Source organism: Amphiprion ocellaris, chromosome 18 (genome assembly GCF_022539595.1).
Source record: "Amphiprion ocellaris isolate individual 3 ecotype Okinawa chromosome 18, ASM2253959v1, whole genome shotgun sequence".
NCBI classification, from domain to species: Eukaryota; Metazoa; Chordata; class Actinopteri; family Pomacentridae; genus Amphiprion; species Amphiprion ocellaris.
Window position 1 is genome coordinate 9,458,790 of NC_072783.1, and position 25,018 is coordinate 9,483,807.

At 38.4% G+C, this 25,018-nt stretch overlaps 1 protein-coding gene across 2 annotated transcripts; it reads right to left on the minus strand.

Moving 5' to 3' along the window:
• Positions 1-2,466: 2,466 nt before the first annotated feature.
• On the minus strand, positions 2,467-23,674 carry gprc5c (G protein-coupled receptor, class C, group 5, member C). Of its 2 annotated transcripts, XM_023284734.3 has the most exons (5): positions 23,480-23,672; positions 15,465-16,478; positions 11,098-11,198; positions 8,498-8,620; positions 2,467-5,059 (listed from the first exon to the last, which is right to left on the minus strand). In XM_023284734.3, exons 2-5 carry the CDS (start codon positions 16,450-16,452, stop codon positions 5,027-5,029), a joined length of 1,245 nt encoding a protein of 414 aa, XP_023140502.1. In that variant the 5' UTR covers positions 16,453-16,478; positions 23,480-23,672; the 3' UTR covers positions 2,467-5,026. The 2 variants fall into 2 exon arrangements, with proteins under 2 accessions (XP_023140502.1, XP_023140503.1); XM_023284735.3 differs by lacking the exon at positions 8,498-8,620 and having other exon boundaries at positions 23,480-23,674.
• Positions 23,675-25,018: the final 1,344 nt, after the last annotated feature.

Below are 25,018 nucleotides of genomic sequence, written 5' to 3' on the forward strand. Positions count from 1 at the left end.
AAGAGAGAGATAAAACATCAAAATGCCAAAAAGCCGAGCAGAGAGACTGAGAGAGTATAGGCAAAGAATTCAGAATGACCCAGTGAAATGCCAAGAATATTTAATAAAGGAAAGCAAAAATAATAAGAGATGGAAGGAACAAGGAAAGCAGAAATTTATCGACGACTTATCCATCAGAGAGCAAAGGTATGCCAGAAGAGCACGGAGGAAAAGACCACAGGATGTCTCTGACAGTGTCTAGCACATCTAGTGAAGGTGCTCAGACACCAGGGAGAAGGTCTTCAGCACTAAAGAGGTTGAAAAGTGCAAGAACACACAACTACCGAAAAATACAGAAGTTAAAGCTGAAGCTCAGAAATGAAGAGGATGGAAAAATACAGAAGACAATGTCAGAAGTTGAAGTTGACTCCAGAACTGTCGAAATGTTCTCCAAGAATGAAGACTCAGAGGGGAACAATAATGAAGCACAAAGTTCCTGATCACATCAGAAAGACCTTTGTTTTATACACGTCCCCTAGCTATAAGGCGAAACATGCAAACAGAAAAGCTGTCTCAACTAATATGCTCAGAAAATACTTGCTTCTACGGCTAAAAAAGCAGCAAGCAGTTCAACAAGATAACAGACAGCCCAGATGCAAGGTTCACCTATCAGAGGAAAGGCAACCAAAAGACCATGGACACAGTAAGAACTTTCCTAAGTCAAGATGACAACAGTCAGGCACCAGCAGGAAGAAATGAGACAATTACACGATTCAAAAAGAAGAAGCAAAAGAGGTTCCTTTCTGACACCGCTAAATTTGCACAAGAAACTTGTGCTGGGGATGCCTCATTTGAAGCTGTCATATTCACTTTTCTGCAGGATAAAGTCTTTTTAATTGTTACCCCAAACATTAATAACAGGTGTCTGCAAAGTGCACAACAATGCTCAAGTGAAAGCAAATGGGCTCAAGCAGCTTGGCATTATTAACTCACAGCGCTTGAACAAAGTTGCAGAAGATCTATGCTGTGACACTGAGGCTAAAGCTCGCTTGTACAGAGAATGTCCCTCATGTAGGAACAAGTAAGGACAACATAGTGGTACCAATGGCTCACAAAGAAAGAAGACTATGAAAAAGGAGTGGACGGGCAAACAGACAAGATCACGGTCACAAAAACCATGAAACAGAGATGTGAGGGCCAACCAGACCACCTTTTGCAAGAAAAAGACATGAAAGCCAGAGTACCTCTTCAACATCCACCACCAATACACAGAGCTACATTCCGAGCACCAACCTGTTTAGGAAGATGAGGTAATTCTTCATATTGACTATGCTGAAAACTGGCAGTGCAAATATGCAAAGGAGGTGCAGCAGGTACACTTTGGAGCATCCCACAGGCAGACCACACTGCACAATGCAGTTGTGTACACCACAGAGGTACACTCACTTTCTGTGTCTTATCACCTTCCATGAAGTATGACCTTTCAGCCATTTGGGCTCAACTTCAACCAGTTCTTCAGTTCCTAAAAGAGAACTATCTCAAGATCAAGAAACTCTTCTTCAGTAGTGATGAACCAACCATGCAATATCGAGGAAAAAAGAACCTGTACCTAATGAGCACAGTTCCATTCCAGATGGGATTCACTGCTGTAAACTGGAGTTTCCTGGAGGCTGGTTATGGCAAAGGGACGACATTTAAAATGGTTATATATAACAACTTCAAATGTTGTCAAGATGACACAAAGGTTGTTCAAAATGATACAAAGCCTGTCCAAAATGATCTAAGTTGTGTATGAACACCTTAAAATGCTGCTAAAATGACACAAAACTTCAACAAAATGACACAAAATGTCGAAAATACTTAAAACCTGTCTAAAATGACCTGAAATCTGAATAGAACAATTGAAAATGTGCCTAAAATGATACAAAACTTGTCTAAAATGACACAAAATTTGTTCCAAATTACTTAGAACCTGTCCAAAATGAATAAAAATTTACCCCAAACAACTTAGGTAGTGGCTAAAATGACACAAAACCTGTCCAAAATCATGTAAATTTTTGAATAAAACACCTTAATATGATGCTATAGTGACACAACTCAGAGAACCCAGAAATCTACACTCCATTGAAACTCTCAGAGGATGTCCAGTTATTTAACTGGCTGCGGTGTTTTCCTCCCACAGAGATGTTGAAGATGATTTGATGCTGTGGGAACAGATAACTGAAACCCTGATCAATTATTCCTGTCTCCTCTGATGACCTTGATGAATCCGGCTGTCTGATGCCGCTGAGGCCGAATCGATCGGTCTGTTTGCTCCAGCTGATGACCATGATTGAATCTGAGCGCTGGCTGTGATTCTTCTCACGGAACACAAAAACTACAGCTGAGCCTTTATTCAAATAGATGAATGTTGTTATTGTGATAAATGTAGTTATCCATGGTGTAGGTTTTCTGTCACGTCTGACTGATTAGAAAACACACGACGCGTAACTTTACTGGGGAAGTTTTTATTTGCTGTACATTAAAAACAAACTGTGGTTGTGATCTTGGAAATCAAATTACTTCCATACGTTACAATGGAGATAACTGAAGTCCAGCCTTGGTTAGACGATATATTTTCTCTTTAAAGGTTTCTTTTGTTTTCTATTATTATTGAACTAAATTTTGCACCTGCTGCTGCACTTTAGAGTAATATTGAGCAATTTGTCAGGTTTAGTTGAAACAGTTGGTCATTTAGTCACTTATCTGCTCTTAAACAGGACAATCTGTTGTTGTTTTCTCATGTTTCTATCATTACAAGCTGCATATATTTAGATTCTGGACTAAACCCAACAAAACGTGCAACCGTGACCTGTGCTTTTATTTTTCGGATTTGGAACTAAAAAGTATGGAAATGCTGGAAAAATCAAGCAAATGTAAACATCTCTGCTAATAGAGATGTACTGACACAATGCTAAAATTCTGAAAATGTGATTGTTTTTTGTTGCTGCCAAAGTTTAGATAAACAAAACATACAAAGTACTGAATATGACAACACATGCAGCTTTATGGAGAACAAAAGCACATACAAAAAGTTGTGTATGGAGTTATTTACCATTGTTAGATGACCAGAAACTGCTCAAAAACATGGAATTTCTGCACAAAATTCAAAGTGATGCAGTTTGTTTGTACTTTAAATTAACAAGTCATGAGAAATGTTACCCACAACTTTCAAAAAAGCTAATGTTAGTTTGTTTTGGACACCGTAGCAATAGCTTATACCATTAGCAACAACTGATTACTAATTCAGTCAGAATTTAACATTGTATGTGTAATTTAAATGGTATTAGTACAGAGAGCTAAATATCTGGCACTAGTTGTTAAAAGGTGATTAAATACCTACATTTAACAGATATAGTGCCCGATTAAGCAGTAAAACCAGCATTAATATTTGCTGTTATTGCTGTAGTTTAGCAGCTATTTCGCAAACACTTGATGTGCTAGGTCTTAGCACTGATTTCAAATTAGGTTGTGTTTACAACAACTCATATGAACACCTCTCTCTTGGTTAAAGTTCACAAATTTAACGTGTTTGCCGATGTTTTTAAAATGTTTTTTATTGAACTTTGGGTGCTAAGTTTGTACACTGCAATTTTATAGGGTTTTTCTTGATCTACAGTTATGTTACTTGCTCGTTAGCATGCTAAACGGTTAGCCTCGGTTTGGTTGTAGATGCTGAGAGTAACGTCCGTGTTGCGACTCCAGTCCGATGTTACCACTTTAAAACTAAGCATTTAGTGTCATGAGCTAACAAGCTGGATTTGACGACACCGTTTGACAATCTTGATGAAATGTAGTTGATACTCATCTTTATTTTGGTTAATGTGAGTGAAAAGGCAGCAGAACATGAAGACTGACAGATCTTTAGTTACCATAGAATCATGTGCAGTTCCTTTTCCAGGGTAACAACATCCTCTTATCCTTGTTATAATCTCAAAGCGCTCAGATGTCACTGTCATTTAAAGCAGCAGATGCCTATTTGTCAAAGAACACATCCAGAAAACTGGTGTATTGTATTTCATTTTTCAGAAATACTAATAACAAGAATCTTCTATGAGGAACTACACTGAGCATTGTTAAACTAGTGAGCCACAGACTAACCACAGGCAGGACTTTAGTTCTCTGTTCTCATGATTGTTTGAATTGATTTTAAATAATTAAGCAGCACTCAGTGGTGCTTTAAATAGTATTAAATATACACATTCATACAATACTTCCATGCAGTGAAGAACCAAAGACACATTACCAGCAAATTGTATTTACATTAATCCAATACCAGAAGTTAAATTTCATGTGTGAATTTTGTGGTTTTTAACAATATTCACAATCCAGCCACAAAAATATACACTACCGTTGAAAAGTTTGGGGTCACTTAGAAATCTCCTAGCTAATCGTGTTGAAAGGCTAACTGATGAGTAGAAAACCCTTGTGCATTTATGTTAGCACATGAATAAAAGTGAGTTTTCAAGGAAAACAAACCCCAAACTTTTGAACAGTAGTGTACATCGACTCTAATAATTAAACTTAACAGTGCACAATATTTTAAATGTAATCTTGCTGATAGTGTTTCTGCTTTTAGGGTATGTTGTCTTCAAACTGAGTAAAGTTCCGCGGATGTAAATATCACACTGAGCCAACATTTAGACTATTCTGTTTCAGTGTTTTCGTGCCGTCAGCAGCGTCACTCTTCATCGGGTCCAGCAGAGCTCAGTTCACTGTCAGCAAACAGCGACTATTGCAAAAAGTCTTTGTTCTGCAGCAAAGCTTCATCCTTTGACTTCCAAATGAAGCCCATCGCTGTCTGATACCCGGTGGCATGCGGACGATCCGTCAATAGGAGGTTTATCTGTTTGCCAGCACGGAGGTGACCGGGCGTTCACCTCCGTGTGTCGGGGTTCCTCTCAGAACCAGCTTAGGGAACCGCAGTTTAACAGCAAACAAACCGTCAGCGAGTGCAAATGAGAAGTTGTGACGTTATTTTGACCGGGAGCTAAGAGGCTCAGTGTGTTCACCACTGGGATGTCCTGTGAAGGCCGTGACCCTGTAGAAGAAGAGAAGAGAGATGGTACAAATGTTGATTAAATGGATATTTTAAAGGAATACGCCGCTAAATTCCTTATTTTGAAGGATTAAAATGCCTTCTGAAAGTTTGAAATTTGAAAACTTGCAGCTTTCTCGGCAGTGGAGGATGTAGTCAGCTTGAATTCAAATTGGACGAGTAACTTGAATCACTCTTTTACTGTCTGTCCCTTTTTCCCATTTTACTATTTACTAAAAGCTATCCATTGTTCATTATGTAGACTTCTCCAGTATCCATGTATGTTCTCGTTAGTACATGTACCACACTTGTAATCTGCTTAAAATATGGTTTCACACTTTTGTTTGTTCCAAGTTAAGCTACTTTCCTTCCTCATATTTGCAAATTTGCTGGATAAATACCTTACAGTGCTTATCTAACTCATTTAACAACAAATAAAGCTCACAACCTCTTATTTACAGTATGTTTTCTTTGAAAAAATCAAACAAATCTTCCTGAAAAGCCAAACAGTTATCTACAAAAATATGGTTAAATAAATACTGCAGTTTTTCTACGTTGCTATTTCGGTTAGCTGTTGTGCACTAGCAGAAACAAATGACAGATGTGAGGAGCTAAATGAAGCCAACAAAAGTAGAAGCCCCAAAATACAGCTCACTAAATATTAAGACTTCTGTAAGTTGCTAACTATTATGCTAGCTGTGGGTGTATGCTACAACATATGACAGTCACAGATAATAAATATGAGCAGCTATATTTTTGTTGTCACATTTTTGTGACTATCTGCTAAAAAAAAAAAAAAAAAAAAAGGTGAAATACATACTGGACATTCTATCAGCTGCAGTCTAGGTTAGCTGTTGTTGTATGCTAACACCTACAATTGATAAATGTAAGCATGCTATTGTGCTAATAAAAAAACAGAAGTTGTGTATTTAGGCCAAAAATATAGCTAAAAGTATTCTCCAGTTTCTGTTAGTTGCTATCTATATTAGCAGTTACCAGTCAGAAATTATAAATGTGAAAAACTAATCCTGCAAACAAAAAACAGGAACTATTTATCTGAAAACTGTGGCTAAATACCTTCTGTAGTTTCTGTAAGTTGCTAAGTTAGTTAACTGCTATGCTATAACATTTGCTAACAACCATAAATGATAAATGTGTCCAGCTAGTCATGCTAACAAATATTTTGCTGCAAAATATGTTTTAAATATATACTGTAGCTTTTGAAAGTTGCTATCTGTATTAGCTGTTGTGGTATGCTACAAGAACTGCTAACACTGGGTCACAAAGGACAGCAGCTAATTGTGCTAGCAAAAACCAAAAATTCTTTACTAGTGATATTTTGGTGTGTATACACAAAAATACACATAAATACATAATGTACTTTCTATAAAGTACTATCTAGGCTGCTTTATGTAGCCATAAACGACACGTGTGAGCAGCTAATTGTGCAAAATATATAAATAAATTTAAAAAATCAGAGGCTATGTATTCTGCCCAAAAAATATACTGTAGTTTCTGTAAGTTGCTATCTGTGTTAATGTGAGCTGTTAATTGTGCTAAAAGTCAGTCATAAATGTGTGCAGCTAGTCATGCTAACAAAAAACAATAGCTATGTATTTAGCTGCATAGTATGATTTAAATACATTCTGTAGATTTTTAAAGTCATCTGCATTAGCTGCTGTGGTATTCTACAAGAAATGCTAATACTGTTCACAAATGAGAGCAGCTAATTGTGCTAGCAAATCCAAAAGATATGTGTTAACCATATTTTGTTGGTATATAAAAGTACAGCGAAATACGTAATGTAGTTTCTGTTAGATGCTAGGCTGCTGTTTTTGCACGCTAACAGTCACAAATTACAAAATGTTAGAAATTAATCGTGCTAATGAAATACAGAAACTCTGCCATTCAGCCTAAATATTAGTCTACATACACACTATGGCTTCTATGAGTTGCTATCTCTGTTAGCTTATGCTACAACATTTGCACAATCAAATGAAATGCTAACAGTCACAAATGAGAAATGAGAGCAGCTAATTGTGCTAATATAAAACATAAACTTTGTATTCAGCCCAAAAATATGGCTAAATACACACTGTAGTTCCTGTAACTTGCTATCTGTGTTAGCTGCTCTTGTACACAACAACATTTACTAACGTTGGTCACAAATAATAAATGTAAGCAGCTAATTGTGCTATTGAAAAACAGAAGTTGTATTTGTAGCTCTATTTCTGTGTATATGTATAAAAATGCAGCTAAAAACATAACGTAGTTTCTGTTAGATGCTAGGCTGCTGCTGTTGTACGCTAACAGTCACAAATTGCAAAATGTTACAAAATAATCATACTAATGAAATACAGAAGCTGTGCCATTTCGCCTAAAACGTAGTCTATATACATACTATGGCTTCTATAAGTTGCGATCTCTGTTAGCTTATGCTACAACACTTGCTAAATCAAGTATGAGCAGCTAATCTTGCTAACGATAAACAGAAACTGTGCATTTAGCCACATTTTTCGTACAGAAATGTGGCTAAATACAGAATGTTGTTTGCTTTGTAGGTTAGCTGTTGCTTTATGCTAACTAAACAAGTCAAACAACCACCAAACAGAAAAAGCTAAATGCTTACAGACACAAGATAACACAAGAAACAAAACTATTCATAGAGACTCAAAATATAATAAATACACACAACAAGAAAGTAAATTATGGCAAATGAATGCAAAGTTATAACAGAGCGATACAATATTATTACATAAAGACAGAACAGGATGACAAAAGAGACACAAAATGACCACCAAAAGACTGAACACCCAAAAATAAAATATCTTTCTAGAATTGTGTGCATATACATATACATTGCACACATTAGCTTATCTTAGACCGAGCTTTTCAAAATTATGATATTTTATAACATACTGACATTGTTTATACATAGATGTAAACTGGAGAAGTGTGTTAAACTGCATGAAGAATGTAATGGTGGTTTTAATACTTTATTTTACCATAATAAACTTGTCTGGAGTCTGTTGCAACAGCTGTGAATCTATACCCGCCTTCCTCCACAACTGAGAGAGCTGCAAACTTTTCAGTCACCTTAAAAAGCCTTAAGAATCTTTCTAAGAACACGAAGGACATCAGGACGAATCAAACACCCTTCACCAGTATTATTTCTTGTGTTTTACCAGGAGAAAATAGAGGTGCACTCAAAAGAGGTATAAGACAAGGCCTTGAGAGAGTTGAAGAGCACAAGGTGAAAAAAAAACACCCAGACAAAGAGGTGATTCATAGTCAACCTGTAGAAGAAGTTGCTATGGATACAGCAGGAGCTGAGAGGTCGACATGCTCAGAGCTGGGAATAGAGAAGCATCTGGAGGCAAAGCAGGTGATAAGAAGAACTGTAGGGTGAAGAAGAAGAGGCGTTGGAGTGTTTGGACCTACGCTGGTCTGAGTGTGTGCAGTGTTTCCGGCTTCGGTGTGTGTTGAGGGGGTGCTGCTCCCGCTGTTGGCCGCAGAGCCGGTGGAAGCTCTGGGAATAGTCATGTCAAAGGACTGCTCCGCTGGCTGTGGTTGAGGCCATGATAACAGGGGCAGCGACAAAAAACATCCAAGAAGTCAGGGAGGGAGTTTGTCTGTGAGCGTCTGCCACGTTACTCCAACCATTTTACTTACAAACCCTCTTATACAGTCATAACTACAATTGTAATTAGCTGCAGCTAGTTAAATCTCCCATTGACAACATCATTCAGCCAAAACCAAGAGACTCATTTCTGTCTACTTTTGTGTGAAAACAAAAAAATTACCACTAATTGTGAGCAGAAAGACTGAATAGGTAATACAGTGCCTCTAAAATACACCCTCGGAAGTTTTCTCCTTTCATTTCTTTTCAACACTGAATTATGGTCAGTTTAAGTTTACTTTTTTGATTGGAGTTTACAAAAAAAGACTCAAAATAAAGACTTAAAATGTAATAAGAGTTATTCCTTTGGTATTCACCCCTTTAAAATGACTCATCTAATTCAACAAATGTGCAGCCAGTTGGTGCTAGAAGTCCTACAGTTAGCGAAATAAAGATCATCTGAGGTCAGTGAATGTGTCTCAGTGATTGTAGTATAAAGACTCCTGTATGTGAAAAGTCCAGTCACTGGTGGATCCTGGATAGAACTACACCTCAAGACTAAAGAACACTCCAAGAAACTCAGTGACAAAGATGAATACCTCTTGGAGTCCAGTTAAATCCATCATTAAGAAACAAAAGTAATATGGCACGAGTAAATCTGACTAGAGCTGCACATCTCAAAAAAACTGAGTGACCAAGCAAGAAAGAGACGAGTGAGGGAGGCCACCAAGACACCTATGACTCCTGTGAATTAGACATTGATGACGTGCAGTGTTTAGTGTCTGCCAAAGGTAACATCTAATCTGATGATCAAAAAGCTGAATCTTGTTCCCATTTGACCAAAGAACCTTCTTTTAGTTGACTTCAGAGTCTACCACTGCTAAAGCTTGGAAAACACATTCAGAGGAGTCATAGGTGTCTTGGTGGCCTCCCTCACTAGACTCTTTCTTGTAACTCCTTCAGAATAGTCATAGGTGTCTTGGTGGTCTTCCTCACTAGTCTCATTCTTGTATTTCTTCAGAGGAGTCATAGGTGTCTTGGTGGCCTCCCTCACTAGATTCTTTCTTGTAACTCCTTCAGAAGAGTCACAGATGTCTTGGTGGCCTCCCTCACTAGTCTCTTTCTTGCATAGTAATTATTTTTTTGTAACTGACATTACATTGTAGAAATCTGTTTTCACGTTGACATGAAGGAGTCCTTTTTTGTAAATTCTAGTCCAAAAAGTTAAAATATGTTGACCATGATGCAATGTTAGAAAGCTGTTAAAGGGGGAAATTTGCAAGGGGAGTTCATACTTCCTATAGGCACAGTATTATCTGTTCTCTGCAGAACAGTGGGCTTGTGTTTCTGCCAGTAAAAGTGGGCTTCTTGTTTTTGATGGAATCATTTTTCACTGGGACATTTTATCAGATGCAGTCAACTGCAGAAACGTACAGGTAGGTATGCTAGCTAATGAGATGCATCTCTGCTGCCACCATATTTCAGCAGCTTAGAACCAGTTCAAAAACTAGAAAAGGCCACACCTTTGGGCTACGTTTGGGTGTTCTAATGTAGGGAATACCAACACAAAGAAGACTGGAGGTGCCCACAGGAGTCTGCAGTTTTATATGGTGACCTATTTTTGTCAATTTTTTTGTTTACATAATGCCTTTTAGTGCTATTTCAAAACCAGGACTTATTGAAATCCATTGTGGAAAGTAACTAAATATAGTTACTCAAGTAAAACTGTACTAAAGTAGAATTTCAGATACTTGAATATTTCCTTTTTAAGTCATTTTATACTTCTACTACACCATTTCAGAAGGGAATATTGTACTTTCTACTCCACTAAATTTATCTGACAGCTTTAGGATGAGGATCTGACACAATCTATAATAAAACTGAAACTAGATTTGTGTATCAGAACTATTTTCTTCTTTCTGGATATAAAATAGTTGAAACTTGCGGCAGCTACAATGTTAACATGCTGCTGACACACTGATGCTTTACTATTAATAATATAATGATGGAATGTATTGGTATATTAGAACTTGTGCAATACTTGAGCTACATTTTAGAGATTTTCCCTGCAGGACTTTTCCTTGGGGTGGGTTATTTTTACACTGCTATACTTTTGTGTGTTGTGTACATTACTTTAAATATTTTCCATGCATGTTATCTATTTCCTGTTTGGGTTTTCCTGCTTCTATCAGGTAACTTTTTGCTGCGCTTAGCTGAACTTGTGTTGTAGGCGCATTCTGTTCCATTGAAGCTTCTCTTTGCCCTATATTGATGAGCACCGTACAGTTGCTGCTCCTCATTTCCATAATGATTTGCCTACAGTAGGAAGCCTGTACATTTAGTGTTGGTGTTCTGGGTAGCCAATGCTATCACGCTCGTGTCATATTCAAATCTTTGCAAACCAGCCGCCTTTTATACTCACATTTCCCACAGCTTTGGTGATGAGGGCCAGCTCAGTGGGCTGGTAGACCGAACTCCTCAGCTGACCGGTGTAGCCGCTGTATGGAGACACTGGTTTGGTCCCTGTGATGGAAACACAAAACACAGCTAACGTCAGTATTTTATCACCTACAGTCCCTCTGTGTGGTCTGTTTAGGCCTCGTAGTGCTGCCAGAAACCATCTCTCACATCTTTATACTACAATCTGTCACTCTTGAAAAAAGCTCCCTGCAGAGATGGAAGTGAGAGTCGACTTTGTCGCACTTTGCGACTCACATATTTTCCCCCAGATGAAACTGTCGCCACACCTCAGTCTCCGTGGGGAAAGAGCAAACACAAGACGTGATGTTTCTGGTGGGAATCAGAGGCAGAGTGAGGTGACACAGCAGTCAGACCCTCATTAACAGGAGTGATTCAGCAGCAGCTCTGTCTCTAAATCCCAAACTGAAACTCTGGGAAAACACTGAAGTTGGATCGAACTCTCCTGTCCTGGAGCTGAAGGCTGTTATCGACTCTTTAGTTAGAGCTCACAGTCTGAGGAGTTAATGATTGAACATCCGTAGATTTCACACACCAATAAACCAAGTTATTAGTAAAATGATATTAGACTTTAAGCAAACAGCAACAAACAATGGCAGTAAACCGTGTTCAGTAATGGTCCACAATGACATACACTGCCTGTTCAAAAAAAAGTCACCCCCTGGATTTAACTGAGCAAATAGGTAAGAGCCTTCCATTGGATAATTGCTGCAGTGATGAATACGTTTCAGCTGCAACAACTTATTTAACCCTAGTTGATGCAATGAGGAGCTTCTCATTTCTTAAACAACCATGTTGGAAGACATATCCTGTGGTCATGGAAAGGATGTTAATCTGTCTCAGAAGGGTGAAATTACTGTCCAGCATCAAGCAAAGAAAACAAGAGCATCAGGGTAAGAAGAGAGGCAGATGAAGTGATGCCCTCACCATGGCTAGTGTCTACCAGCCTGTAGGGCTGGTAGACACCCTAAGACGATGTAATGCTTTGGGTAGTCAGTTAAAATCTTGATATTTTCCTTATGTTTGTTTTTACAGCCTCAGCCTCTGAAGACTGTTTGAAGACTTTTTTGAAAACTTTTCAAAGACTCCAGCATTTGATCCAGAAGTTATTTTTTTCATGTTTGACAAAGCTGCTTGATCATCACTGACCTTTAGGAGGCAGACTGAGTCACAACACTAGTCAGAGTTGAGACTTTTTATGTCTCTTTGGGTCTTGCTAATGTTGCACTCTCTACCTTCATTGTAGAGATTCAGGGAAACAAGGAGTTGCACAAAATAGCGAAAAACGAGGGAAAAAGTGTGAACTGTACGACGCTTTTCAAAAATAACTTTGTACATGTAGTATCTGGTTGCTCCACCAGGCGACGCCTTTTCCTGTTTAGTGAGTTGGAGTTACAGGTGTGGTTACTGACCGCCTGTAATTTGTTGCATAAAACGAGTGTACTTTCCTCCTGTCTAACTGTGGCGGTCACGTTGATGCAGCATCAAGTTGTAAAACGTGTCTGGTGGCTGTCCGGTTTAGCTACCTGACGGTCATGCTAATGCTAAGCTAGCATTATTAGATGCTGAGTGTCTGTCAACAGAGACGGTGCTAACGTTCAGGAGCAGCAGGACTCCAACAAACTTCCAACAACATTTAAAGTAAAGGGATGCAGTGTATCTTTGACGCTCTGCTACGACCATAAATACATTTCAGAGGTGGCTGAAAATACTGGCAGATTTTTGGATTGATAAAGTTGCTTCAACATTATTCAACTATTCATTGTTAACAAGTTAGACAAACATGAAGGGATTTTTTATTTTTATATTTGCATCACGACTATTGAGGAGTAAAACGTCTGCTGCAAGGAGTAGGAACCTGATGATGAGACTGTCTGAATGCTAATGAATCTGCAGATATGATAAACACCCTAAAGATGATGTTTCAACACCACAACAACAAGTGAAAGAAAAACCAACAGCTGCCAGAACAAATACCTGAAAAAGTAATTTTATGCGCTTTGTTCGCTACGATGTCTGTAGCACCAACACATGCTAACCGGAAAGCTATCCACAGCCAATAAAGCAACACATGTTGATAGACATGTACGTGATTAGCTTAGACACAAACTTCTCATTTCCCTTAATCTGTGCAACTGAGGTGGAAAGTGCAAAGTTAGCTTAAAAACACAATAATAAACTTAGCTTCATTGCTACTTTATACGTTTGAATTTGTTGCTCAAACACAATAATAGGTTGAAAGTAGCCATGAGAGACTGGCTTAGCTTTTATTTCTCTCCATTTAAAAGCAAATAGTGTCTAAATATATATGTTTTGTGCTAATATCTCAAGGTATTTCATTGTACTACTAACATACTTTTGGATATTTGTATAAAATACATGTATTTATAAACTAAAGGCAAAACCCGGCCTCATTGTGCTGCTTTACGTAAGAAAAAACATCCCGTTCACTCTACTGTTTGTATACTTTTGAAGGGCAAATTATGTAATGAAGAGATTTTGCACTAGTAAAGTGTGAACAAAGCTGCTTTTAGAGTGTTTCAGACTGCCGATTTTAGTCAACAAGCCATGTTTATCTCATGTTGAATATAGAACCTGAGTCTACAAACCAAATCACACCTTTGGGAGATCACAGTGAGGTAAAAAGTGGGATTTTTCTCTCTGACACCTCCCAAAAACAGAATTTTTTACACAACAGCTGACTGACGTAGATATTAGAAACCACACAACTCCATCTACCGTCGGATCTATCATCCATGAACCCACGAGCCAAAGGACTTTTGTTTTGTTCTAAACTGTCCGACTCAGCTCAGCTCCTAAACTGCAGCATATCAGATTCTGTTGGATCATCACGTAGACAGAAAAACAACCTTTTGAGGACATTTTGCAGCACATTTGCTCCGCTGTGATGTTTTTGGCTTGAAACATTCTCTCATCTGTCCAAGGTCACAGTATAAACTCTGATAAGCAGAGTATATTATATAATAACATGAATCTGCGCTGAACAATGAAACACACTTTATAGACATTTTAAAGTTGCAAATGTTACTGTGTGACTAATGTGTCACATCCAGAGTAAATGTAGTTTAAATTGTCACACAAACAAACTCTTTAAATACATAAAACAGGCAAACATTTGCTTCTTAGGAGCGAAACTGCTTCCGGGCAAATGAAACGGACAAGTTTTGGTGTTAAGAAACTTAAGGATGTGACGTCTTACTGCTGCCAGATGAGTCATATTTTTTATTTGTGAATCCAACCAACCTCACACAAATTACAGCCCAAACTGTTGTCTTGAAAGGGGAATAAAAGCTCTTATTAGGTCCGATTAATTCCAAAGTTAGAGAAAATAAAGTGCCCCAACATCCCTAGAAACTTAGAAAACTGCTCCTCTGTATGTTCACTGTGTTCGAAATAGCCTTTTAGCTAAGCTGTGGAGAATAGGACATTTGGATTAACGGCAAAGAAATGGAACTTTACTTGTATGTTGTGATGTTTTTTTGTGCCGCAAGTTGCTTTAGATTCTCTCAGCTCTTAGTTCCTGGGACCCACCTAGGACTTGAGTCATCCAAATTGTGGTCAGTCTGACTTATTTCTGTTATTGTAAGTCTCTTGTCTCATTATTATCGGTCTAATACAGATTTAAAACAGATTTTTGTGTCTATTTTTCGTCCCTTTTTGGATTCAAGGTGACTTTTTACAGGCCAGTTTTGGAGTCTGTTGCAAAAAAAACACCTCTATCTGTGTTGAAAACCATTAAAGCAGCGACCTACAACCTTTCAGGTGGAGTTTAGTTCGATTTTTTTCCAAACAGCACAAGGAGTTTTAAGTGATGTACTTCAGGTGGACTAAATGTGGAAAAACAATCCCCCCAGAAACGATTACCAGATCAGTGAAGATGCCACTATGGCTACTTACCTTGGTTCAGTTCATCCATGGAGAAAGACTCATTTTGCAACATATTTCCAGTATTTACAGATCAAAATTAGACTAAACTATAGAGTCAAAATAAACCAGGGAAAAAAATGACTGAATATTTAAGAAGCCTAAATCAACATTTTCCACATTTCTACTCATTAAATAAGTTGCTCACATTATATATTTGCCTCTGTCGGGATCACAGCAAAACCCTTGATATATAAAGTTTTCTGCCTATGTTGAAAACCTTTAAAGCAGTGACGTACAAACTTTCAGGTGGAGTTTGGGTTTTCTTCTAACAGCACAGAGTTTCAAGTGAACTGTAAATATACAACAAACAATCACCCCCAAAAAGCTTTTTAGATCAGTGAAGATGCCACCAGGGCTACATACCTTGGTTGGGTTCGTCCATGGAGAAAGCCTTATTCTCCATAAACATGTTCTGGGAGCTCTGTTCCTTCAGGATTGTCTCGTAACCGACTCCTCGGCTCGGGTACAGATCTTCTCCGAAGTCCTGCTGGCTCTCGTCGTCGCCGGTCAAACAGCAGACTTCAGGAATGGTGTAGACGATGATGAAGGTCCAGGCGTTTGCCACCAAGGCGATGGCCAAGGTGGGATCGTCCCACGTCGGCCCGCCGGTCCGCTCGTTCCCGTAGACGTACATGACGATCCACGCCACCCAAATCCCAACAGAGAAGAGGCTCGCTACGAGGATGCAGCTGCCTTCCCTCTTCCACTGTGAGTGTCTTCCCGCCATGACGGCCAGACTGGATACCACCACGGCCAGGATCAGGGTCATCACGTAGATTAGCGCCATGACAAAGTCCTGGTTGGCGATGTTGCAGGGCATCGGCATGGCTCTGCTGATTTCAGCCGTGGTGTTGAGCAGCAGCAGCGGGTGGCGGACAATCGTGATGATCAGCCACTCGGTGTTGATGACCACCTCCACCAGCCACAGCGCCGCCGCCCCCAGACACAGGATCCAGACCCGGGGCCCGCTGTTCCGACGGGCCAGGACGTTCAGCCTCACTGACTGCATCAGGAGCAAGGCGAAGCAGCCGGCGAACAGCACGCCGAAGAGGAACCTTCGCGAGGCGCAGGTGGAGAAGTCCTTCCCCACGATGAAGGCGAAGGTCAGGCAGAAGAGACCGGCGGTACAGACCAGGAAGAAGGCGTGAAGGGCCACTGAGCTCTTACGGTTAGCGTCTTTGATGAATGGGAGGCTGGCCAGCAGCGAGATGAAGAGCACGAAGGAGAAGACGATGCCGGCGGCTGCTATGGCCTCCACTACGATGCCCCACACGGCGCTGAGGTCACACAGGTTGTAGTAAAGTGAGTCCAGCTGAGGGCCGCAGCCCCGAGGGGTGGCGTTGGCGGCCATGACGGCTGAGCTGCTCTGGATCTCACCTGTTGAGATACACAAACAGGCAGCGACTGAAGACGTCTGAAGAGAACAGATACTAACAAAGACTCCACGTACATCACCAAGCTGCAATCAGGAAACCGCGGTCTACACCCAGTCGAGCAAATATTACACTTGCATGAGTCAATACGTACACAGAAACTCATGAGGTTGAAATGTTTACCTGGATAATATAAAGCAACTTCTCTATTATCCAGACCCCATCCAGCTTCCAAAAATATCCAACTGCTCTTGTTCACTGCGTTAAACATTAATAGGATCCATCTGTGTTTGTGTACGTTACGATTCACAAAATCAATGAGGTGAAAGTGCATTAAACCCCTGAACCCGACCAGTTTATGGATTTTTTTTTTGCTCCTCTCTCATTTTTACTCATTTTGCAACATATTTCCACTATTTATGTTTCAGATAGACTAAATTATAATCTGCAATCATGTTTCCAGAGATGTCTTTAGTCTGACAACTGTCCAAAAGTAAAATAAGTTATTTTTATGGGTCATTCCACAATTAGATGACATTTGGGATTCGAATTTTTGATAAATAAACCTTCTCTTTTACATTTTTCTGCTCCATATTGATCAATAATAGGTAATAAACTATCAAAGGCTTGATTGGCTTAGTTTACACATCAATGGTACCATTTTTATGCCATGTTTTATTTGTTGTTTGCTAACCCTACTCTAATCACAGTAACACGGTTGCTAGTCCATGCTAATGTTAGCTTTTTCTCAGGAGTAGAAGCTAGATATTTAGCTAGCTGTTACTGCTGACCAAGAGGACAAACTGACTGATGGAAAACAGTCAAAACAATTAGTCTGATCCTGATAATGTGAGGTAAAGTGAGACATTGAATTTCTTCTTCTACCAGCTAAAAGGGTTATGCCAACAGGGCTGTTGTGTGACACACGTTCCATGCACAACAATTATTATTTAAAATTATGTTGATAAAAAAAAAAGTTCCCACAATTACAACAGACATCAATGAAAACAATAATACCAAAAAAAGGAGATTTAAATTTCACTTCAACTGTTTTATTTGAGATTCAGTTTGGTCATCGGGGGGGTGAGACAACATAAAAATGACATTTTAGGGGGAACTCCAGACTTATTTGGTATTGTCCAAATATTTTCAGACATTTTTTTTCTTCTAGTTTTTTTTTAGATTTGGTCTCAGGACAAGTACATTTACACAACAACTGCATGTTTTAGTATTTTGTACATGGATTATATAAAATTTGATGGATGGAACGTAAAATGTCCTCCAATTCTGGAATGACCCTTATAGTAAAATAAAAAACATAAAATCACTAAATATTTAGAAAGCCTTTTTAACAATTGAAAACATTTTTCTCCTCATTAGATTATTAGACATTATTAGTTTGTCACATCATATATTTGTCTGTCAGGGTTCCGGCAAAGTCCTTGATACATACAATTTCTTTAACCTTCTAAACTCCAAGAAGTTTCTGGGTGTTTTTTAAATTTTTTATTTTTTTTTTGCTTCTTCTGTCACATTTTTCTTCACTGTGGGCTCATTTTTACTGCAATATAAAGTCCTGCACCTCTATGGATACAGAACAACCATGACTAGAAATGAAGAGAACTCAGACATGCCTTTGGCGCATTATGACACAGAATATGATAAATCTTCCAACAAATTGCCCCTCTGTATGCTACTTTTAAGCCAGGCTGCATTTACTTTATTGATCCAGTAGGTTTGATTTTCCTCTCTAATTTGTTTCCACTCTAATTTGTTCTCTGCCTTGTGTAAACACAGCCAAAAAGTCCCTCAGTATTTTCCATGTGACTGTTGGTCACAGCTGAGTCAGTTGTGGTTTCTTGGTTGCATCAGGGAACAAAGTTTTTTTTTTTGCTTTTTACAAAATCTGATACACGCATACACTTTACTAGAATTAAGTGGTTTTAATGATATATTGTCATTTTAGGCTTTGTTAATTTTCATGACCGAACTGGAAAGATTGTCGGACAGTTGAAAATCCAAAAATTCTTTCTGGTTTTACAGTGTCTGGGTCTGAAAACTGGTGTAATATTGCACATTTTTTGTAATGATAACATGTCTTTCAAATCTGCCAGAGTGTTTTAGGGTTGGGAGGGTTAAACCTGGAGTCCTTCAGATAGAATTGGAGTCGAATCAAATCAGAAAGTGGACCTTTTCAGTGTTTTGTACAAAACAGCATAAAATCAGAGAGTCTATGTCAGCAGTGTCAAATTCATTTTAGTTCAGGGGCCACATTCAGCCCAGTTATGATCTCAAGTGGCCAGTAAATCACAGCATAATAACCTATAAATAACAACTCCTAATTTTTCCTTTGTTTTAGTGCAAAAAAGTATGTTCTGAAAAAGTTCACATTTAAGAAATTATCTTTTTACAAAACATCATGAACATCCTGAAATTTCTTAAGAAGAAAATATTCAATTTCAGCAAAATTATGCCTCAGTTAATCATTTACACATTACAACTTCCAGATCACAGCTTATCTACAATGGAACAAAACATTCAGTCACAGGTATCTGGAACTGAATGATATAGTATTTTACTTTATGGTCAAAATGACAAAAGTCAGACAAAAAAACAACAAAAACAAGACAAAATATTACAAAAATGAGACAGAAAGTGACAAAAACAAGACACACGACACAAAACAAAACCAAGAGACAAAAAATTTGCCAAAAGTTACAATGCAACAAAAAATGGACAAAAACGAGACAAAATATTACACAAATGACACAGACGAGACAAAAAATGACAAAAAAAACCAACAAAAAATAGACAAAAAAACACAAGCGAGATAAAAGGGAAACACAAAAGGACAAAAAGAACACACAAAACAACAAATAAAACAAAACACAAAATGACAAAAAATAGACAAAAAACACAAGCAAGACAAAAAGGAAACACAAAACAACAAAAATATGAAACAACAAAAGTCAGACAAAAAAAGACAACAACAAAAAAAAAGACAAAATATTACAAAAATGAGACGCCAAAAGAACAATGAGCAATATAGGATTGTACTTTATGATCAACACAATTTGTCATGGTCTCGAAATTATTTAAAATTTATAGTTTAACAAATGTGCAGTTAATGTCTTCTCTGTCATTTTTACACTTTACAAAGTCATCCTGTGGGCAGAACTGGACCCTCTAGAGAACTGGTTTTGGCCCGTGGGCTGCATGTTTGACTCCCCTGGTCTACGTTGTGAATAAACATCTCCTCATTTCAGTTCTTGTCTTCCTGCTGCGTCTGAATGTTTCTTTTTGTTGGATCCAGTTACACTGAACTGGAGCCAGATCGATGCAGGTGTGGTGGCAGACGTTTGGTCTTTGCGATGTCTGTAACTCAATCACATCACATTTGTCTGGAACAAACCTTTATGGTCTTTTCACAAAGTCAGATTACGTTGGTTTATTGTCCATTTATAAGCACCTAATCGCTAATGTGTTTGCAATTTAAGGGCGTGATCTCTAATCAAACACACTCCCCACCGTGTTCATTCTTAAGATTTCTTACGTCCTTTTCATTGCCGTTGCCATGGAGAAAGTGTTTTATGGCACGACTGCAATTTCTAAAAGCTCAATGTAGAAACTCAAGGCTGATTTTTATGTTGGTATAACATTAAAAATGAGGTTTGGCTTTCCAAATATCTACCTCATCTCTCAGCAAGCTGAAACACGAGATTAGAGCAAGGCCAGTGAAACTTTGGGTTTTGTAATGCAAAAGTTGTTCACAGATAACCTCAAATTCCTTCTATACCTCATCAAAACTGCAAGAAATCAGTAAAATAACAAGAGTCCATTTAGAAGCTGCTCCGGATCCTTAAATGTCCTCTTAGAGTGCTTGTAAATGTTTAAAATTTAAAGACTTCCAAGATCTCCAAAGGTCTCAGGGTCAGTGTGTGGTTTTTCTGGAAGGAAATTTACTGGAACTTTTTTTTTTTTTTTGGGTCATGAACCACTGAATAAACCATTTCCTGCAATGACAACAATCTTGAAGTTTTACCAAACTTGCTTAGAGGCCTTGTGTCCAATGTTTAACCACTTTACTACCAAATGACAACCTGATAAAAACACAAGGCTCAGAGACGGGAAGGAATAAGGGATCAATAGCAGCACATTTTTTAGCCCTGAAGCCTTTATGGAAGATTTATCCGACCACCAATATAGTTATCAGTTAATCTATAATCCTTTCATTGATATTTACTTCGCATTGTTTCACTAACCGCTGCATGGACAAAACACACAATCCCATCTGGAGTCGATTTAAACATCAACGAGGAGCATTTAACTCTTTACCAACTGTTTTACAAATACCTCAATGACCATAAGACACAACCAGCATACAGCATCAACACTGACTTTTATGTTAGTATAACACAAAAAAAGAGATTTGGCTTTCAAAATATCTACCTCACCTCTCAGCAAGATGAAACACAACGGGATTAGACCAAGGGCTCCCAGCTGGTGGTGAAACTTTGGGTTTTGTAATGCAAAAGTTGTTCAGAGATAACCTCAAATTCCTGCTACATGTCGTCAAAACCACAAAGAATCAGTAAAATAACAATGAAACTCAACTAATCCTCCCTTTGCAGTGAGATACCCTGCAGGAACCTGGACTCACCGCTCAGTGTTGATCTTGGAAATGGCAGCGAATAAACTAAAAGTCCATTTAGAAGCTGCTCCAGATCCTTTACTGTCCTCTTAAAGTGCTTGTAAATGTTAACATTTAAAGACGTCCAAGATCTCCAAAAGTCTCAGGGTCAGTGTGTAATTTTCTAGAAGGTAATTTACTGGAAAAATTTTCTATTTTTTGGGTCATGCACCATAGAATAAACCATTTCCTGCAATGACAACATTCTTGAAGCTTGCTTAGAGGCCTTGCGTCCAATGTTTAACCACTTTACTACCAACTGACACATAAAATACAATGAAAACTAAACAGTACTTAAATACAGCCTGATAAAAAGACAAAGCTCAGAGACTGGAAGGGATAAGGGATCAATAGCAGCACATTTTTTAGCCCTGAAGCCTTGATAGAAGGTTTATCCAACCACTAAGTTAGTTATCAGTTAATCTATAATCCTTTCATTGATATTTACTTCGCATTGTTTCACTAACCGCTGCATGGACAAAACACACAATCCCATCTGGAGTCGATTTAAACATCAACGAGGAGCATTTAACTCTTTACCAACTGTTTTACAAATACCTCAGTTACCATAAGACACACTTTAACCAGCAACAAAAGACGAAAACCCAAAGTACAATAGCTGCTGTTGTCATTTTCTGTTCCTTTAAACTCTACAAAATTAGCATGTGTTGCTAAAAAGTAGTCTGGGGTTTAAATGAAGACCACCAACACCAGTTTAGTTTGTTGTCTTGTTTGTTTATATGAACCCAGCAGCAATTTATGCCACTAAAAGAAAAGAAAGAAAAGTTGGTAAAAATATTAAGTCATATTAAGTTGAGATTATGGTAGGATTCAATATTTTGAGTCAGTAAGTCCAAATTGTGGGATAATATGAAATGAAAAAGTCAAAAATAAGATGAAAAAGCTCAAAAATTTTGAATTTTGCCAATAAAAAATCAGAAATTTGACTCACAGTTGTGGGATAAGTAAAAAGTTGGCGTAAAAAGTGTAAAACTAACGTAAAGAGTCTAATTTCTGAGTTAATATTTCTAAATCTTGACTTTGTATTTCATAATTGTCTTAACAAATCAGAAACTGTGAAATATCAAGTCAAAATTGAGTGATAAAAGCTCAAAATTCTGACTTAATAAACCAGAAATTATTATATGAAAAGTCAGTTATCATAATAATTATAATGAAAAAAAATCAAAATGTTGACTCAAATCATTCATTACTATCAGATATGAGCTGCGAAGTCACAATGAAAGAAAGAAAAGTTAAAAATGTGATTGTTAGTAAGACATTTGTATGTATTATTTCAACATTATTAGGTTAAAAACTCTTAACTTATGAGACAATAATACAAAATTTTAACCTTATCTAAAAAAATTAATGAATTAGCAAATCAAGACGCTGATTCATGAAGTCAAAACTATGACTTGATTTAAAATTTTTGATCTACAAAGTCCACAAATTGTGGGGGAAAAAAGTCAAAACTGTGAAATAAAAGTAACAATTAAAACGTAAAATGAAAATTTGACCTTAGGAAATCCAAGAATTGGGAAATAAGTCAAAACGACCTACAAAAAGCCAAAATTAAAACATAGAAGTGCAACATTTTGATTCAGTGTGACAAAACTTTCCCTTAACAAATCAAATTATGCAATAAAAAGTGAAAATGATGTGATACTAACTCAAAATATGGACATAATGGACTCAAATGGGACATTACATATAATTGTATGTATGAAAGAAATAGATGCTCAAAATGTCTTCTTTAACTTATCAAGTTGGATTAGTATAGCATAAGTTAGAGCTTTTATCTCAAAATTATGACATAATAATCAAAAATCTTGACCTAACCATTCAAAAAAAAAAAAAAAAAAAGGATAACATATCAGAGTGTGGATTTGCAAAGTCAGAATTGGGATATATTTAAAATGTTGACTTACAAAGTCAACAAATTGTGAAAAATGTAAAAAATGAAGACGTTAGTGTGATGAAATTTGGCCTTAATACATGAAATTATGCAATTAAAAAGTGAAAATGAGGTGATACTAACTCAAAATATGGACATAATGGGCTCAAATGTGACATTACATTTGACTGTACACATTTGAATTTGATGTATACACCTAGACTTCTTTTTTTTAAAAAAAGCATAAGTAACTTTTTATTTTCTGGCACATCTGGTCTTCCATACCTGAACCACGGAGTCTCGACACAAAGACAAAATTAAATCAGATTTAAACCTTCTGACGCACAAACCGAAGCTTCAGCACCTGAAAATAAACACTTAAACAAAGTAAGAAGAGACTGGAGTGTTTTCAAACTACCTGGATGTTGTCAGAAGTCTGCGGCTCGTCGATCTTCACCTGCTGTCGGACATAAATCCTCCGCAGTGAGACAGAATTCCGCTCTCTGATCCAGACGCTGCGCAAAGACGCACTGGTGCGCAAAATAAAAGTTTATGGCTGTTTTCACGAGCTTTTTCCCCCACGGCGTGTCCGACGTGATGCGCGCTCTCACCTCCCTCCCTCTCTGTCGCGTGCACACACACACATGCACACGCACCAACACACACACACACCTGTTTCCGGACTTGTGAGGATCACGTTGATCATCAGAGACCCACCCAAATATCTACCTTTATTCTAACATTTATCCAGAAATAAGAGCATACTGGATTAATAGAGATACTTTGCTGCCGTTAATTCTATTTAATTCTTGTACTTTTTATTTATTTAATAGATTTCAGAATCAGAATCAGAATCAGAATGAGTTTTATTGCCATTGTTCATGAGGTTCACAAACGAGGAATTTGACTCGGTGCAATGCTGCTACATTAAACATGTAACAAATAGTAGAGATAAAAATAAAGATAAAAATAAAGATAAAGATAAAGTAAATACTATAATAAAAGCTAACATCTACTATAATAGAAACTAACAACTAAGTACACTGTACAACAAAAAAGTGACTAAGTGAATAAAGTGACCAGTAGCAGCAGGTGGTGGGGGCCACCACGTAGTGCAAATATTGTAGTGCAAAAAACAGTGGTAATTGTTGATGAGTCGGTGCTGAGCTGCTGAACATAGGCACGTGTGTGTGACGTAGAGTCATCTAGTGTTCATCAGTCTGATGGCAGAGGGGAAGAAGCTGTTCATGTAGCGGGAGGTTCTGGTCCGGATGGACCTTAGTCTCCTGCCTGAGGGGAGGGGGGTGAACAGTCTGTGTCCAGGGTGAGAGGGGTCGGCAATGATCCGACCTGCACGCCTCCGGGTCCTCGAGACGTACAGATCCTGCATAGATGGAAGTCTGCAGCCGATCACCTTCTCAGCAGTGCGCACAATGCGCTGCAGTCTGAATCTGTCCCTGACGGTGGCTCCAGCGTACCACACAGTGATGGAGGAGGTGAGGATGGACTCGATGATGGCCGTGTAGAACTGCACCAACATCTTGGTGGGCAGCTTGAGTTTCCTCAGCTGCCGCAGGAAGAACATCCTCTGCTGGGCCTTCTTGAGGAGGGAACTGATGGTCAGCTCCCACTTGAGGTCCCGGGTGATGGTGGTGCCCAGGAAGCGGAAGGAGTCCACGGTGGAGATGGGAGAGTCGGTGAGGGGGGGTGGTGGGGCTGTGACTTTCCTAAAGTCCACGATCATCTCCACTGTCTTCTGGGCGTTCAGGTCCAGGTTGTTGTGGCTGCACCAGGACACCAGCCGGGCCACCTCCCTCCTGTAGAAGGACTCATCACCGTCTGAGATGAGCCCGATGAGGGTGGTGTCATCTGCGAACTTCAGCAGCTTCACAGACTGGTGGCTGGAGGTGCAGCAGTTGGTGTACAGGGAGAAGAGCAGGGGGGAAAGTACACAGCC

Bases quoted from the DNA above. Each gene is read 5' to 3' on its own strand.
- gprc5c (XM_023284734.3), bottom strand. From the start codon at position 16,452: ATGGCCGCCAACGCCACCCCTCGGGGCTGCGGCCCTCAGCTGGACTCA. The intron at 8,621-11,097 runs GTGAGTATAAAA...CCTCAACCACAG, and splicing joins TCACCAAAGCTGTGGGAAAT to CCAGCGGAGCAGTCCTTTGA. The intron at 5,060-8,497 runs GTAGGTCCAAAC...CTTCTTCTACAG, and splicing joins CTGCACACACTCAGACCAGC to GGTCACGGCCTTCACAGGAC.